This window comes from Patella vulgata, chromosome 7 (genome assembly GCF_932274485.2).
Source record: "Patella vulgata chromosome 7, xgPatVulg1.2, whole genome shotgun sequence".
Lineage (NCBI taxonomy): Eukaryota > Metazoa > Mollusca > Gastropoda > Patellidae > Patella > Patella vulgata.
In genome coordinates, this window is record NC_065885.2 from 68,179,024 (window position 1) to 68,198,345 (window position 19,322).

Genomic DNA, 19,322 nt, shown 5'->3' on the forward strand with positions numbered 1-19,322 from the left:
CTGCCCCGACGCTGAAATTAAGTGTAATGGGGTAGCATGGACCGGGGCGTATCATAGGCCTGGTGACGATGGTCTACCACTTCAGGTTGTGTAGTTAAGCTAATTATGACTCATGTCTATACCCGTGTTACATCGGGTCAATCGCTAGTAAAAAATATTTATAGGTTTAATAGAATTTACTGGAGGATACATTGTAACAAATATTTACAGGTTTAATAGAATTCACTGGAGGATACATTGTAATTAATATCTGTAAAACACTAGAGGATATATATATAGCTATTTATTTAATTAGTCCACTAATTTCACTGGCATTAATCAAAATAATCCATACATCTTCTGATTTAACGGGGTTTGGGTGGCCGAATGGTTAACGCGTGCAAGTAGAATCATAAGGTCTGTCATTGAGTCAAGTGGCGTGGTTTCGATTCCCGGCTTGTAAGTGACAAGGAGTAAGATCGCCTGTCGAACTTTGTGGGTTTTCACTGATCTCTCCGTTTTCCTCCCATTGCAAAAGACCGCTACGCACAAGCGAATTATTGAAATAAAATTGAACTGTGTTAGTCCCAAAATGACCTAGTTTGTGTGTGTGTGTCTGTCTCTCTCTCTCTCTCTGTGTCTTTCGCTCTGTCTGTCTGTCTCTCTCTCTGGGGGGTGAGGGTGATGGCTGAATGGTTAGCGTGTGCACGCTGTATCATAAAGTCTGTCATTGAGTCAACTGGCGTGGTTTCAAATCCCCAGTTGTACGTGACAAGGAGTAGGGTTGCCTGTACAACCTCGTGGGTTTTTTTCTCCGGGTCCTCCGGTTTCCTCCCACTGCTAAAGACCCCTACGTGCAAGCGAATTATTGAATAAAATTAAACCATATGTTAGTCCTGAAATGACCTAGTTTGTGTCGAGTGGACGTTAAACTCCATTTCTCTGTCTCTCTCTCTCTGTCGCCTCTCTCCCCTCTCCCTCCCTTCCCCCCTCCCCCGGTTTAAGTCTGATAACCTGGATTAATTCACGGAGGAATTCTTTATGATTACAGAGACTTTTAAATCTGACGAAAAAAAACAGACACTTGGATTGAAAATAATTTGATGCGTTTACACAAGAATATATAATATGATCAATTTGTTACGGACACAAAAAACTGTTAAACAATCTCTGTTTTTGACAGCAGATAAACGATTTCTGTGAGATTAATGTGAAATTTTTTACCAGGAACACATTAAATATTTACACGTACACAACAAACTGACAATCAATAAATTGTTGTTGAGATTTATCCTGTTAACTAAAAGTTACAGAATGAAAAATCTATTTTAGGTAATGGCTGGAAAATAAGAAATGAACACGATACGTTGATAAATTATTAAAAGACATTTGACCACATTAACATCCCAATTTGATATTCAATTGGGGTCCTTGTCTTACATGCAAGCGAATTATTTAATAAAAATTGTATCATATGTTATATCCCAAATAAGTCTCTCTTTCTCAAATGGTAATGAATTTTTGTTCTTTTTTTTTTCTCAAATGACAAAATAAAAAGACCCAAAAAAGAAAAAACAAACGAATTAACAATGCAGTCCTTGAGTTTTTTGAGAATGATAAAATCGTGAAAATTTTTTTTTTTTTTCCCAATGACTGTAAACAAATAATACCCGTATTGGAATTTAAAATAAAAATATGATCAGTTTCAATAAATTACAATGAAAGTATTAAACTTCGTTAACGACTAAACATACATGTACTCACCTTGAGGACCGATAGGTTGTTACTGTTTATCTAATGAGAAAACTGGATAATCAAGTCAACCACCTTGTTGGCTACAAGCCCAGACGTTTATGCCAACTTACTGACAGACGCTATAAATATCAGTGTAAATACTGTACACATGCATTGCATGTCAAACCATGTATATAAGTCAAACATTTACTTGTTGAATGTTCCATCACGTTTACAGTTTTATCGCGGCAGTCCATCTGTTTTATAACATGATGATCTCTGCTTCTCGGTGTTTGATAAATATAATATCTCATGAATACTCAATTACGACTAGGAGACCATTATACGCTCTGTTCTATATAAATGTTTCCCATGACATTTATTCTCGTACCATTAACAATATTGTCTTGTTATTTATACATCGCCATCTTGTGTTATTTATTTTATGTGCAGTTCGCGTTTTACTCACCACCAACAGAGTTAAAGGGACCCAAGCAAACGCCCTAAACCTTAAAAAAGATATTGAAATATTTAAAAGTGATCTACTGGGCCCTTGCTTGGCAAGATATGAAATCTATACACTAAAGTAATTAAAGCAGCCCCCTTAATACATGATATATTTTTTTTTGGGGGGGGGGGCATTTGAAACAGGTAATTTTCTCAATAGACTTGTAGTCACGTCAGTTTATGGTCCTAGTAACCTTAACACAGCTTTACCCACAACGCGATCTAAATTTACATAATTTCATGATATACAATAGTTTTATTCAAATAAGAGTTGATTTATTTTTATTTCTATATAACCATTATCGTGTATGTTTCTGTAGTATTAGCATACGTACTTGCGAAATTGAAAAGAGAATAACAGATTTTTTTTATAAAAATTTACCAATTTTGTAAGCCTAAATTTAAGAGATGAACTACACATGGTAGGTATTGCTATTACAACTCAGGTATTGCCATTACAACAGGTATAAGTTAATTACAACAGGTATAAGTTAATTACAACTCAGGCATTTAATATTTGATTTGGAAAACAGACTAATTAATTACTGAGCACGGCTTGAAGGTAAATAGTTTAAAACCTTACACTCGTTATCTAATCTAGATGAACTAATTTAAACTATGTGACAGTAGGAACCTATTTTTTTTTGCAATGGTTTTCCAACAGTGGTTTGAAACTAAACATTAAAAACAGAAACTCCTGCTATAAAACAGCACAACTACACGATACCTGGGGCCTGTTTCACGGAATTTTAACTAAGATAAAATCCAAATTTTTGTAATTTGATTGGATAATATTAGATTGATTTTAGTGCTTAACCAATTAAAATTGAAGTATCTACTAGAATTTGGATTTTATCTTTAGTTAAGATTTCGAGAAACGCTGGCCCTGAGTTGTAGAGATTTGTAGATGGGGCACTCTGTGGAGAGGATTTCAAATGCCCTCCTTTTCATGAAACCTGTATCCCTATACAGTATAGTGCACGGGTAGGGTCATCTCTAGAATATTCTCTGGCTCTTTCAGTTTCCTCGCATTGCTAAAGACCCCTACGCACAAGAGAATTATTGAAATGAAATTGAACCATGTGTTAGTCCCGAAATTAACTAGTTTGTGTCGAGTAGAGATGTGTGAAATACTAAGAGACTGTATTTTAGCCATGTGACTTTTAAAATTTGAAAGTTAGAAGTGTAGGTAAATATGACCAGTTCTCTCTCTCTCTCTCTCTCTCTCTCTACCTCTCTCTCTCTCTCCCTCTCTCTCTCTCTCCCTCTCTCTCTCTCTCTCTATCTGATAGTACTTATATTATTTATTACAGGTTTTTACTATTTACTTGTTGTGTTTGATGCGTTCTCCTACCATTAGGGGCCTAATAAACTAAATAGATAAGCTAATAATATTAAACAAAAATATCTAAGGTCCAAAAAATATTGATTTCTGAAAGAAAGAATTTTGATATATATGATGTTATTTGATATTGAGTTAAAAGCAGTTTTATATTCTAATCCCTCAGATGTTTTTCTTTGGATGAATATTTTGTTTGTAATTTGCATTAATTAAGGAGGTTGGCGTTCATTGACATCTTTCTCAATTACATGTAGAATATTATCAAAGATAACATTATAGACGGGGCCTTTCTTGTTAAAATATATAGACAATACAAAAGGAATATATTGAAAATTTCAGTCCTATTAATTTCGGTCAAAGTACTTTATTCTGAGCAAAGATATCATTGAGCAAAGATAGTCTCGATTGTCAAGTACCATTGCTATGATAATAAACAAAGTCTTGAATTTATCATTAAATTATTAAATGGCGTGGCTGTTCCAATCCATTTAATATCATAGCCTTCTGATGATCTAGCGGGTCGTTTATGGGCTTAAAGTGTCTAAACATTGATATATACTGTATAACATTTGAAGCCAGTTTAAAAACCTGACATATGCAGATTTAGCTTTTACATAATGCAATTTTAAAAGAAAAACATATGGATATATCCTGCTTTAATGTTTATAAAAACATTCAACATAAAGGGCACCTGTCCACAGACAGGGCACCTGTCCACAGACACACCAATTATTACAGGCACAATCTGAATAAAACACAGATCCTATTTCGTTTCGTTTTTCTAGTTTAAAATTTCGTTTTACTTGTCTTTATTACACTAGGATCTGGAAGAATTGTTATCATTGACATGTTCTGAATGGTGTGAGGGATTAGCCAATGAAACGGTCTGTTACTGCGAGCTTTAGGCGTGTTTTGCACAGAACTGTGGGTATTGCACTAGTAACATCATTGCTGATTGGTTAATCATGGTACCTAGCAAAGTCTGTGACAGGTGTCAGGTTGCCTTATGATAGGCTTGAAAACATCCTATCATGGCAAAATCCACCCCTCGTCCGACCTCCATTCCTCCAAAATCCACCCAACGTCCGACCTCCATCCCTCCAAAATCCACATCTTAACCTCTATTACATTCAATTAATATGAGCCACCAGGGCTCAGTGAATACAGCGCAGACTCACTAACTAGGAAGTCCCAAGTTCAATCCTACATGTAGTGTTGACCCTGTCTCCCTCGTCAGTGGTGTAAGATGGAGGACCAGGCAAGGGACAGAGTCTAGTCAGTCGGATGGTACAAAAATAACCAGTTTCTGAGAGAGATTAATGTGCTCAACACAAACTATGTCATTTCAGGACTAACACATGGTTCTATTTTATTTCAATAATCAGCTTGTGCGTAGGGATCTTTAGCAGTGGGAGGAAATTGGTGGGCCTGGAGAAAACCCACAAGGTTGGACAGGAGGCGACCCTACTTTTTGTCACGTAAAAGAACCTAGACTGATGAAGGGTAAAGGGAAAAGACGATGTTTGGGAACAATTTATCTGTATGCCTATAGGACATTAAATTGTATTTTATTTTATTACCTGAACGTTGTCGATCTGAGTTGAAGCAGACAAATAGAACTATTATATCAATAAACATGTTTTTATTTATTGATGTAGGGTTTACAGATCTGTATAATTTAAAACATCACCTGTTTCTATAGAAATATATCAACTAATATCAACTAATTTAATAAAAAAAACCCTGTTTATTATATAACTACATATTTAATTCATCAATACAGTTCGTACAGTAAGAGATAGACATATGAGTTTATCCGATGCAGTACTGAGTAATTCATAAACACAGTGTGTACAATGGGGAGAGAGGGGGAGAAGAGTGGGAGAGAGGGGGAGAGAAGGGGGAGAAGAGTGGGAGAGAAGGGGGAGAAGAGTGGGAGAGTGGGGGGGAGAAGAGTGGGAGAGAGGGGGGAGGAAAGAGAGAGGAGAGGAGAGAGAGAGAGGAGAGAGAGAGAGAAAGAAAGAGAGAGAGAGAGTTTAAGTCTACTTGACACAAACTACGTCATTTCGGGACTAACACATGGTTTAATTTTATTTCAATAATTCGCTTGCACGTAGGGGTCTTTGGTCGTGGGAGGTAGCCGGAGGACCAAGAGACAACCCACGAGGTTGGACAGGCGACCCTACTCCTTGTCACGTACAACCGGGGAATCAGGGTGCGTTGATCCCCCCCCCCCCCAAACCAGAGATGGCTACGGTTTGTTTATTCTACCTGTCTGTCTGTTCCGGGTTGCCGGCTGCAGGAGAGACAGAGACAGAGAGAGAGAGAGAGAGAGAGAGAGAGACCCCAAGGTAAAGTTGTATAGCTTAACTAACTTATAGTACAACAAGTTTATTTCAATGATTATGTCATTATAGCTTTGTTGATGCAGAATAGATTAAAATATGTCCATTTTATATTCTGTGGATTGTAAATTGAGAGGAGTTTTTTCTTGATTATAAAACATCAAGTGAAATGGTTGTCTGTTTGAACTTTCTGAAGGAGGGACAAGTAGCATCAGGTGGTCTAGAGATAAGTGGTATCAGGTGGTCTAGAGACATGTGGTATCAGATGGTCTAGATACAAGTGGTATCAGGTGGTCTAGAGAAAAGTGTTATCAGATGGTCTAGAGACAAGTAGCATCAGGTGGTCTAGAGACAAGTGGTATCACATGTTCTATATAGTTGGCATAACCTGCCTTGAGTATGACACCTGTCAAGTTGTAAGATTTCCAAATCAGAAAAGAATATGTACACTTTCCATTTTTGTGTGTAACACCCTTGTCTTTGTATAACAGATTAACACCCACTTTTGTGCCTTCTGTTGTGAATAACAGATTGACACTCTCTACTGTGTATAACACCCCATTTTGTGTATGGATATAACGTCACACTTTGTGTCGGAAATATAGTAATATATCAATAAAAAAAAAAAAACCAGAAAAAAAAGTCAAATCTGTTTGATGACAGATGTAAAGGGGGGCTTATGTCGACCTTGCAACTGAAAGCAACTGCCGTTTCGACAACTGGGGGCAACTGAAAAAAGTCGACCTGAGTGCCTCATACAACTCAAAGCAACTAGTTGCAGTCAGTTGCAACTTTCTGCAACTTTCTGCAACTGACTGCAACTAGCGGTAACTAGCTTCAGTCCACATGAGCATTGTTGCAACTGGAAATAATATCACGTGATAAGAAACATGTGTCATGTGACTTTATAAATAAGCAAATGGAAGCGAACGAAGACACACACTTTTCAAATGATGATGTTGACAAAAATATACTAATAGAATTGTAGAAAGACCGACCGTGCCTTTGGGTTGCTTCTTCTGAGTTATTCACCATTTTGTTAATCACGTGATGAATAAATTAACAGTCACATGTTAAGTATGATCGCTATCAGTTCCGAGTTGACATAAGCGCCCAGAATTCAGTTGCTGCCAGTTGCTGATATGATCGACTTAAGCAACCTTGCAACTGACTGCGACTAGTTGCTCTGAGTTTCAAAGTTGACATAAACCCCGCTTAATGTTCTAGAGTCTACAAGCCTTCCTAATTCTTAAGTCCTTTATTATCTTTGCATTACAAAACCGATGGATAGGTGACTGGGGTAAAAAGTCTTTGGGGGGGGGGGGGATCCAAATTCCTTAAACTGAACAGAGATAGCATGCGGTTCCTAGAATACCAATGACCATTTAAATCTCTAAAACAATAATTAATTTAAAACCAATACAACAGGTTACAGACAACAATTACGTAATAACAACACGAGTGATATGAAGAAGGGCCAGTGTGTGTGTGATACAGTGTGATAGATAAATTACTTCCTTCCTTGTCTTATTACACTGATTATAGATGAATTAAAGCAGTTGTTAGACGGTAACCTCGGGGTAAATGGACATCTGCCAACTTGTTGAGATAGAAATTGATTATTGTTCAAGTTGGAGTGTAATAATAACAATTAATTCAAGATTACGTTTTAACTCTCTACACTGTCTCGTTCACAAATATTTCTTTTTAAATTCTTTTTAAAGCTTTATTTTGAGCCACAATGGAAGACATATATCACTGTAACCCAGGTATCATTTAATCTTGTGTATCTAGCACTAATTTCTTTTACATTTTAAAAGGGGGGGGGGGGGGTGGATGGCTGAATGGTTAGCACACTGTTGTATCATAAAGTCTGTCATTGACTCGACTGTCGTGGTTTCGAATCCCCAGTTGTACGTGACAAGGAGTAGGGTCGCCTGTCCAACCTCATGGGTTTTCTCCGGGTCCTCCGGTTTCCTCCCACTGCTAAAGACCCCTATGCGCAAGCAAATTATTGAAATAAAATTAAACCATGTGTTAGTCCCAAAATGTCCTAGTTTGTGTCGAGTGGACGTTAGCCCCCATTTCTCTCCCTATCTCTTTTACATTTTAAACTCCTCAAAAGCTGTATGGAAGACATATATAAATAAAATGAAATGGGGTTTAACGTCCACTCGACACAAACTAGGGTTTAACGTCCTACTGTTCTGCTCCTACTGGGCTAATGAAGACAGGCTTACACCATACAGTGTGTTATAAGGACATTTTGCATGGACAGCGGTGCTACTGTCAACTGCAGTGGTTCTCAACCTTTTTTTGCCAACGGCACACCTTGGAACACTTGAAAAAATTATCGGCACACCTGGCTAAATATATATGAAAAATATTTAAATTTTGCAAAATAAATACATGGCAAGATATAGACGACATACACCCGTAGACACAGACTAGTCATAGGCACATAAAGTGACTCAAACTAAATAAAGAAAAACACAGCTATGACCTTATCAGTAGGAACCAATGAATACTCAGTTGGGATCACATGGTTTTTTTCATTTTCTTAGTGTGCCGTCCAAAATTTCGCGGCACACTGGTTGAGAATCACGGGTCTACTCTTATATCGAATTCCAACTGTCAAGGGTTCTTTTACATGCATGCCAATATGTATAAAGGACCATGGTTTATGGCCCATCCGAACGACTAGACACTTTCTTGTCGGGGCCCTCCTTCCTGGGCATCAGACATGGGGAAACCACTTCAGAACATCCTTAGGAATTTTCTCAGCCAACCTCCTGGTTAACAAGCCAGCATCTTACTCATTGATCCACTGTAGCTCTCAAGATATCTATATATATAGAGAGAAATGGGGTTTAACATCCACCCAACATAAACTAGGTCATTTCGGGACTAACACATGATTCAATTTTATTTCATTAATTCACTTGGGCGTTGGGGTCTTTAGCAGTGGGAGGAAACCGGAGGACCTTAAAAAAACCCATGAGGTTTGACAGGCAACGCTACTCCTTGTCACGTACAAGCGGGGAATCGAAACCCCGCCTCTTGACTCAAGGCATATATAATAATCAATACAGTAGTTCGACCTCAGTTGATTTAATTATACTGTGTAAAAAAAAAAAAAAATATGTAAATAAATAATACAACTGTGGATCAATATACTAATTTGGTTAAAACACTTTGGTTGTTAAAAGCTTTTGAGCAGAGTGTTTTCATAAAAAAAATTTAAATAAAAGAGAAGCAACATGATATATTAATTGTTGGTTGCTATAAAATCAATTCTGTATGAAAACAGGGATTCAGATACATACAGGATTGATGTGGCGTGACTAGAGCCCCATACACAAGGATCAACGCCAAACTGTGTTCCTCTTAAACCGCTAAAATGGTGCAAAGGTTGAGGGAGAAAATTGAGGTTGTGCAGGCTGAGGTTTTTATACGAGTGTAATTTAATAACCTGTGTTAACCTGTGGTAACCTGTGGTAACCTGTGGTAACCTGTGTAACCTGTGGTAACCTGTGTAACCTGTGTTAACCTGTGGTAACCTGTGGTAACCTGTGGTAACCTGTGTTACATGATTATCAGATAAAAAGAAATTGTTTTCAGAACATTAGTTTTGACTTGAATCTCGAGTGTATTGAGTGAAATCTTTAATTACTGATTTACAATCTCCCCATTAATGATTTCTGCTCTGGAATAACAAAATTACCTCATTTATAATGAGTTCCCCTTCTTTTATACTGATATGTCCCCTTTAATAAAGAGTTTTTCCCATTGATAATGAGTTCTACCCCTTTAATATTGAATTCAGGCTTTAATAACAAGTTTTTCCCTTTAATAATGAGTTCATGAGCCCCCTTTTAATAATGAGCCCTCCCTTTTTAATAATGAGCCCCCCCTTTAATAACTATATACCCCTTTTAATAATGAGCCCTCCCTTTAATAACTATATACCCCTTTTAATAATGAGACCTCCCTTAATAACTGTATACCCCTTTTAATAATGAGCCCCCCCTTTAATAACTATATACCCCTTTTAATAATGAGCCCTCCCTTTAATAACTATATACCCCTTATAAAAATGAGCCCTCCCTTTAATAACTATATACCCCTTTTAATAATGAGACCTGCCTTTAATAACTATATACCCCTTTTAATAATGAGCCCTCCCTTTAAATAATGAGCCCTCCCTTTAATAACGAATTACCCCCTCTTTTTTTATTGAGGTTCCCCCTTTAATTATGAGGTTCGAATTTAATAATGAGTTCCCCCCTTTAATAATGATTCCCACTCCTCTCTTTGATAATGAGTTTTCTCCTTTAATACAAGTTCTCCTTCAATAATGAGTTCCCCTTTAAACTAGTATCCAATGTAAATAAACATGAAATGTAATAAAATATCATAATGAGATATTGAAGGATCAGAATTAGAAATCGATCAAAACACAGCCACTTTATATGTCTGATCGTAAATCGTGTTAAATAAAATCTATTCTTACAAATGATAATTAATACAACCTTATTTTTACATTTCTATAACCAGTTAAACTTGTATCAATACAAAATAGAATATTCCTGCTTACCTGAACACCCCTATTTTTGTCAATGAGAATGACCTGAAGCTGAATACAAACATTAAATCTATAGGTGATTCCATGACGGTGTGGGTAGGTGCAGGTTGATTCTATCTTTAAATCTGTATTGGTAAAAATATTCCTTGTAATTCCTATTGGTGAGTCTGACTGGACAAGTTACTGATGTTGGTTGTGTGTAATATGAATTGATGTGAGGTTTGAACTGTGATATATAGAATTTACTGGTGTATATTGGACCGTGGTCTATTGGTATATCAATGATTGACTGGTTTAACTGAGGTAGTAGTATAATAGGTGGGGGGCTGTTATTGTTGTTTAAGTCTTTATTAAATATGGAATAAATCTGAGAGACAGAGAGTTTTTACTACTACTATAAATACAGCAGTACAAACGGCAGTGAACTTGACTGTCGTTCTGAAGGTTAAAGCCAACAGACACAAAGGGTGCAATACTATAATCTACTGCTGAAGGCTGTTACGTACGGGTGTGTGTGTGTTTTACCTTAAGACCGTCTGCTTCTTCTACCTTCGTCTTGTGTTCATGTCAAATTATAGATAAAAACAGTCGCCACTTCAGCAAATAAACCGACAAAATGTTGTCCAAGAAAATGTTCAGTTTCCGGAGCAATAACAATTCATCTACGGAGAATTTTGATAAGTTTAATTCCGGAGAGAAAATGGCTAATTTAGAGGATGGCGGGGAGGAAGCGTACCGTGCCCGAGCGGGACGTAAGCGTCATTCAGTGCAACTAGATAAGAGAATTACTCAGCAGTTAATGGGCAGTATTGACCGACGGTCTAGTAATGCTAGTACCGGTACCGTCGACTCACTGTGTAAGTATATATATATACATATATTTATATGACAATGACATTATATCTGATGAGCTCCCCAGGTGAGCAAAAAATATTTTAAAAATGTTACTAAATCAGATTGTGTCGGCATACCTTTTATCTTTTCATCGTTTACCGTGAAACAAAGTAGTGCAGCTTTACGGCTATGCTGATATTTTCAGATATATATATAAATGCGCCAGATTTTAAATTAAAAGGATGTCATTGTGGCACAGTGGAGTTTATCATTTTCTTTCGTTTTATCTGTCTTATAAATACTTCGTTATGATCTCACCTATGATTGGTCCCAATTTAACTCGTAATATGAAATCGTGTCAAAACAACGATCTCTGAAGTAATAATTCCTGTCTGTAAGTCCATCACGACAAATAAAAACTTAATAAATCAATAAGCTAATTACTAAACATAAGCTTCTGGTTTAAAGTGGGATATCATTGAGTCAATTGGCATGGTTTCGATTCCTCGGTTGTGCAACTTCGTGAGTTTTCTCCAGATCCTCCGGTTCACTCCTACGCGCAAGTAAATTATTGAAATAAAATTGAACCATATGTTAGTCCCAACCAAAATGACCTAGTTTGTGTCGAAGGACGTTAAACCCCATTTCTCTCTCTATATATATATATAGAAATGGGAAATGAGGTTTTAATTATAACGTCGTAGTTTTCTGTGCTGTGCAACCAGACAAATGAAGGCCGATAGGAAAGTGATTAAAGTAGGTGAATATTAATAGATTTCTATTTCCTTTTGTAATTCATGGGTGGAGAAAATTATTTCATATTGAATTAATTTATTTCAGTTGGGACTAAATGTAACGTAATGTGGAATGTTCATTAATTGATTTCAGTTTCCTTTCAACAGTTTAGAAAATCATTTCGACATTAAATTAATTTATTTTAAATGGACTAAACCCTTTAACACCTAAATAGGGGCCCATTAGACCGCATGCTCAGTGGTGGAGTCCCTTAGATCACCCCAAACTGCCTAGTCACGTGTCCAGGGGCGGTGTCCCCCATGAACTAGTAATGGTTCATATCACATAATACAGAAAGCTTTTCACTCATCTCAGGCATGCCGGCCAACCTCGTGGGTTTTCTCCGGGTCCTCCGGTTTCCTCCAACTGCTAAAGCCCCCTACGCACAAGCAAATTATTGAAATAAAATTGAACCATATGTTAGTCCAGAAATGACCTAGTCTGTGTCGAGTGGATGTTAAACCTCATTTCTCTCTCAGTTTCTCTCTCAAGCCTGTCTTGGATTGTGCAACACACAGGTCTTTAGTTGTGGGAGGAAACCAGAAGTCCCGGAGAAAACCCACGAGGTTGGACAGGCAACTCTACTCCTTGTCACGTACAACCGGGGAATCGAAACCACGCCACTTGATTCAATGACAGACCTTATGATCTAACCTGTATGTTTTAAAGCGACATTAAAGGAGCTAAATCGCTAATATTTTGGATCTAGAAATTGACACAAATGGGTCCCAACGTATATAATAATGTAATATGAATGTATATAAACTGATTTACATTCATTCGTTTCTGTTTTTACTGCAATTTCTAATCAGTTATGTTCGGGGAAATACGCCAGAAGTCTCAATCCAATGGCAATCCCTAGCGTCTGGTTATTCCACTCTATACCAATAGTATTTATTGCGCATGCTCTCCAGATATGAATATGACGTCACCGTTTGACATGACTTGTGGAGTATATCTAGCCTCTTTCTACGAGTCCCTTGTTAAAAATGGCGCTGAAATGCACCATGGTACACGATTTGTGTACCAACGGTAAAATGTTTATTTTGTCTTAATTATTGGATATCAGAAGCCCATCTTTTCCCCGTAAGATCACAACATCAATTTTGATTTAAATTGACAAATAATTTGTGTTTTCAATGTTGAAGATTTTGGATGATATTGAGTTAGAGACTTGGTTACTTTAAGATAATATCGTCATTATAACCGTTGGTACGATAATAAACAAAGTTAAATCATCCATCAAATAACGTAATTAAATCCACTAAATATCGTAAGCTAACGATGACATCGAGAGTTGATTATGGTCTTGATAAGTTAATTAATGTCTAATTAATAATTTAGATAACATATCAGGCCTAAAGAAAGACCAGCAGTAGGCAGATTTAGTTCTTGCATAATGCATGTTTAAAAATTCGCGCCTTCCCCACCATTTCCTGAAGGTTTGAGGGGTTAATATAGATGTTGTCAATGGTTACTGCGGGTAACTAGTTAGTTTAGTTGTGAAGGTTTGAGGGGTTAGTTAATATAGATGTTGTCGATAGTTACTGAAGGTAACTAGTTAGTTTAGTCGTAGGTAATATTTGTGTAGTTAATACAAGACAAACTAGGTTGGTATTTGACTGTAACGATATGACAGTGTCTAAAACACTCCACGTGTGACTTAATGTCAATAATCCCACAATCCCACTGTCTGACGTACAGGTGACAATATAACACTTGACTGACGTCCGCAACTTTTACCCACGTCTTTAACTCTTTACTTAATCTCCTTGTTTGGAGTACATGTAACAGTATCCCAAATCAAATGGTGGTGGCTTTAAAGCTCACCAGAAAAGCTTCATAATTTTTTTTAAATGATACAAGTAATTATGTCAACATATCATTTCCATAAGTATACCACGAACCCCAATGTCAATATTGTCTGCCACAGGTAAATTTCAACAATGGCGATTTTCACCGTTCTCCGTGAGTGCTCATAACTTTCTGCCAATAAAAAATCTGTGACGTCATTTTAGTCCTTCTGCTCATAGAAAGATAGACTAGAATATCAGCAGAAGGGATAAAATGAAGGAAAGTTAGAATTACCTGCAGAGGTAATTTACCTGTGGCAGGTAACATTGACATTCGGGATCGTGTTGACATAATTACTTGCATTATTTTTAAAAAATTTTGAAGCTTTGTATAATATCCTAGTATTCTACTCTGATTGTGTATTACGCCATACAGTGAGCTCGCTATTGGGGTAACCTTACTCAGACATCAGCGCTGCAGTCTTATTTCAAATTCCAACTGTCAAGGGTTCTTTTATGTGCATGCCAATATGTACCTGGGACCATATGTTAGTCCTGAAATGACCTAGTTTGTGTCAAGTGGACTATAAACCCCATCTCTCTCTGTTTTTTTCTTTCCACGTTAATTAACATTTTATTTACCCTTGAACATTTAGTGACTTGGTTTGGTCGAATTTGAGGGGGGCTTTTACTTGTTTATAATTATTTTTTTTTATGGTCCTTCTATCCAGCCTCGTCCTTCTATCCAGCCGTGTGGGTTTTCTCCGGGTCCTCCAGTTTCCTCCCACTGCTAAAGACCCATACGCACAAGTGAATTATTGAAATAAAATTTGAACCTATGTTAGTCCTGAAATGACCTAGTTTGTGTGGAGTGGACATAAATCTCTCTCTCTCTCTCTCTCTCTCTCTCTCCTCTCTCTATCTCTCTCCTCTCTCTCTCTCTCTCTCTCTCGCTCTCAATCCCCTCTCTGTGTCTTCCCCACATCCCTCTCTCTCTCTCTCTCCTCTCTCTCTATCTCTCTCCTCTCTCTCTCCCTCTCTCTATCTCTCTCTCCTCTCTCTCTCCCTCTCTCTATCTCTCTCTCCTCTTTCTCTCTATTTCTCTCTCTCTCTCTCTCTCTCTCTCTCTCTCTCTCTCTCTCCTCTCTCTCTCTATCTCTCTCTCTCCTCTCTCTCTCTCTCTCGCTCTCTCTCTCTCTCTCGCTCTCAATCCCCTCTCTGTGTCTTCCCCACATCCCTCTCTCTCTCTCTCTCTCTCTCCTCTCTCTCTATCTCTCTCCTCTCTCTCTCCTCTCTCTCTATCTCTCTCTCCTCTCTCTCTCCCTCTCTCTATCTCTCTCTTCTCTCTCTCTCTATTTCTCTCTCCCTCTCTCTCTCTCCTCTCTCCTCTCTCTCGCTCTATCTCTCCCACCCCTCTCTCTCTCTCTCTCTCCCCTCTCTCTCTCAATCCCCTCTCTCAATCCTCTCTCTCTCTCTCTCTCCTCTCTCTCTATCTCTCTCTATCTCTCTCCTCTCTCTCTCCTCTCTCTCTATCTCTCTCTCCTCTCTCTCTCCCTCTCTCTATCTCTCTCTTCTCTCTCTCTCTATTTCTCTCTCTCTCTCCTCTCTCCTCTCTCTCGCTCTATCTCTCCCACCCCTCTCTCTCTCTCTCTCTCTCCCCTCTCTCTCAATCCCCTCTCTCTCTCTCTCTCTCTCTCTCTCTCTCTCTCTCTCTCTCTCTCTCTCTCTCTTCTCTCTCTCTCTATTTCTCTCTCCCTCTCTCTCTCTCCTCTCTCCTCTCTCTCGCTCTATCTCTCCCACCCCTCTCTCTCTCTCTCTCTCCCCTCTCTCTCTCAATCCCCTCTCTCAATCCTCTCTCTCTCTCTCTCTCTCTCTCTCTCCTCTCTCCTCTCTCTCGCTCTATCTCTCCCACCCCTCTCTCTCTCTCTCTCTCCCCTCTCTCTCTCTCAATCCCCTCTCTCAATCCTCTCTCTCTCTCTCTCTCCTCTCTCTCTCCCTCTCTCTCTATCTCTCTATCTCTCCCACCCCTCTCTCTCTCTCTCTCTCTCTCTCTCTCTCTCTCTCGCTCTATCTCTCCCACCCCTCTCTCTCTCTCTCTCTCCCCTCTCTCTCTCAATCCCCTCTCTCAATCCTCTCTCTCTCTCTCTCCTCTCTCTCTCTCTCTCTCTCTCTCTCTCTCTGCAGCATAACATACATAAAGATGAAATACTACCTTTAATACCCTACTGTTTGTAATAGTCGTGATCAATAGATGTAATAGTCGTGATCAATAGATGTAATAGTCGTGATCAATAGATGTAATAGTCGTGATCAATAGATGTAATAGTAGTGATCAATAGATGTAATAGTCGTGATCAATAGATGTAATAGTCGTGATCAATAGATGTAATAGTTGTCATTTTATGTATTTAAGGTTAGAATTAAGTTTAAGTCAATAGTTTTACATATTTTATAATTTATCACCAGTATGTATAAGGTAACAGATTTATTTATAATCTTAAAACTTTTTACACAGCCGTCAATAATCTTTCATCTCTGTCAATAATCTTATCATGTTCAAACGTTCATCTCGGATAATTTATGTTTCCATTCTCTTTTATTGGTGCAAGGAAAACAATTGTGTGAAGTTTGATTGATTAAAGAGTTAAACTAAAGTTTTACTAATATATTGTTCTATGTATCTCTTATGTGATGGTCACAGGTAACACTAAACAGGTAACACTAAACAGGTAACACTAAACAGGTATCACTAAACAGGCAACACTAAACAGGTGTCTTTATCCAATTCTCAAGTTACTGTGATATGAAAGTGAATTTAGGTTGTAGGTTACTAATCCTCATAGCATATTGCATACTGCATATCTACCAATCTTCATTAACAGGGTTGGTTGAGTATAGCTTATAGATAAATTACAAAAAGTACAGAATACTGCGGCTAGACTTGTTACTTTAACTAAGAAAGGTGCCCACATAACTCCTGTTTCATATAATTTACACTGGTAACCTGTTAAATATCAAATTGATTTTAAGATTTTATTACTTACTTTTAAATGTTTAAATCATTTAGCTCCTGTTTACCTCTCAGATCTTTTAGAACTTTATACACCTGGCCGGTCATTATGTACATCAGATAAACTACTTTTAAAGCCCAAAACAGTCCAACTAGTCTCTTATGGTCAGCGTTCTTTTAGTTATCAAGCACCTGTTTTATGGAATAATCTACCATTTAGTTTAAGATGTTGTACATCTCTATATTCTTTTAAAAAACAACTTAAAACACATTTATTTAATCAGGCTTTTAACTGACTCTGTATACAATCGTTAACATGCCCATAATCTTGTTGTTTATGTGTGATTTACATTGTCACTTTGTAAAGTGCCCCTGTTATATGAAAGGGTGCACTATAAATATGCTGTAATAATAATAATAATAGTGGGACATTAAATATTATTTCATGTCTTGCACATATCTTTATCCAATAGTGAAGTTACAGTGAAATTAGAATGGCCACTTGTTGGTCCAGGCATTAAAGCATCGTCAGATAGGATGAAAAATTGAGGCCTGGAGTACACATTGGTATGCACATAAAAGATAGATCCCTTGGCTGTTGGAATTCGATGGCGTATGCCGTATGCCCGTCGTCATTAGCCCAGTTCGGAGCAGAACAGTAGGACGTTAAACCCCATTTCACTTCATTTCATTTCATTTCTCTTGTAGCACTCTTCGTGTTGTACCCCATTCTTTATTAGCCTGGATGGCAGCAGTTGATGCAGAAAACGTAGCTTTATTATATTTAATATCGTAATAACACCAGACATAGATAATTGTATGATATAACTACATAATAAATAAAATACAAATTTATTGAATTAAAAATATTCTAGACTATATATTGATCAGAGGAACAGAGGAGCGGGGGGGGGGGGGGGGTAGGTTTTATATAGATGATAATTGTTAAATAGCCAAGGTGTTGTTGTATAAGAACAGAGGGGAGGGGGGTTAATGTCATTTCATTGCCTCTCTAAGTGCATCATCTTTACTAATATTTGTGACTGTCGTTTGTCTGTCTGTTCGGGGTTGGCAGCTACACTAGGTCTGCCCTGAGTCTGAAATTTGGGGTATAGGGGTAGCTCGAACCGGGGAGTAACATAGGCCAGGTGGCGTTAGTCTACCACTTCCGGTTTCGGGGTTATGACCCCCGAGCGAAGCCGGGCATTCTTCTGGTATATGATAATTGTTAAACAGCCATGGAGGGAGGGGGTTTAATGTCATTGTCTCTCGTAGTGTATTATATATATGATAATTGTTAAACAGCCAAGTTGTTTTGTTGTATAAGAAGAGAAATGGTCGAGATGTAAATATAAGATAATCTACGTATATATATATATATATATATAACAATACACGGTTACATAGATAATTCTTTTACACATCCTAGATACGTGCCAACATTCCATAAATACGATGACATAAAAATAACTAGATGCAGATGCAGGCTTCGTGATTGGACCGTCATTTTTATCCTTAGGCTACGGTGTAAAATGTGCCATAGCCTAAGCATAAAAATAAGGTTGGGGAATTTTGCCAAGGCTGTGGCATTTCAACCAAGATTCTACAAATATGATGACATAAGAATTATTTGGTGCAAATGTAGGGTTTGTGAAACGAGCATGGGATTTGACCGTCATTTTTATCCTTAGGCTATATGGTGTGAAATGTGCCATAGCCTAAGCATAAAAATAAGGTTGGAGAATTGTGCCATGGCTGTGGCATATTTCAACCAAGATTCTATAAATACGATGATATAAGAATAATTTGGTGCAGATGTAGGGTTTGTTAAAAGAGCATGGGGTAGACTTGTACTCGAGTTACATCATCTCGTGATTATCTAATTACCTTAATGAATCTAACAAACCCACACATTCCCCAAATACAAGGGAGCCACAGTTGTTGGTCCAGAAAGTTCATCAGGATTTTCATGCGTGGTTACCCCTTGTCAGTGGGGCAGGTCGGAGGGCCAGTGTATACATTGGCTTGCACATAAAAGATCCCTTGACAGTTGGAATTTGATATAAGAGTAGGCAGTAGCGCCGGTGTCCATCATAGCACACTGTATGGCGTATGCCTGTCTTCATTAGCCCAGTCGGATCAGAACAGTTGGACGTTAAACCCCATTTCATTTCATTAAATACAATATTTGAAAACTGTAATTTGAAATGGGTGTTTGTTTACGTGATGTTATAGAGAGATGAACTATGGACATTGTTCAAGATTGTTTCAATTACCACAGGGCTGTTAAAATATGTAAATTTATATACATGGTCAACAATTAGTCAGATTAAAAACTGATTCGTGATAAATTATTCTGGTTTGTATGACGCTCCAGGATGAGAGGCTTTAATTCTCA

At 37.7% G+C, this 19,322-nt stretch overlaps 1 protein-coding gene and 1 long non-coding RNA gene across 6 annotated transcripts in view; one reads left to right on the plus strand and one right to left on the minus strand.

Moving 5' to 3' along the window:
- LOC126828526 (uncharacterized) overlaps positions 1–2,072 on the minus strand; it is a 74,574-nt gene extending 72,502 nt beyond the window's left edge. The window contains exon 1 of one of the 2 annotated variants that reach the window (XR_007683110.2): positions 1,744–2,072. This is a non-coding gene — a long non-coding RNA (uncharacterized LOC126828526). The remainder of the gene's footprint in view (positions 1–1,743) is intronic. The other variant, XR_007683109.2, reaches the window with a different exon arrangement.
- Positions 1–19,322, plus strand: part of LOC126828523 (putative adenosylhomocysteinase 3) — a 149,943-nt gene that overhangs the window by 82,411 nt on the left and 48,210 nt on the right. Inside the window, exon 1 of one of the 4 annotated variants that reach the window (XM_050558327.2) lies at positions 10,641–11,349. The exons of 2 other annotated variants lie outside the window; for them this stretch is intronic. In XM_050558327.2, coding sequence (XP_050414284.1) covers positions 11,109–11,349 — 241 coding nt within the window. In that variant the 5' untranslated portion in view covers positions 10,641–11,108. Of the gene's footprint in view, positions 1–10,640; positions 11,350–19,322 lie in introns of those variants that run through there. One more of the 4 variants, XM_050558326.2, reaches the window with a different exon arrangement.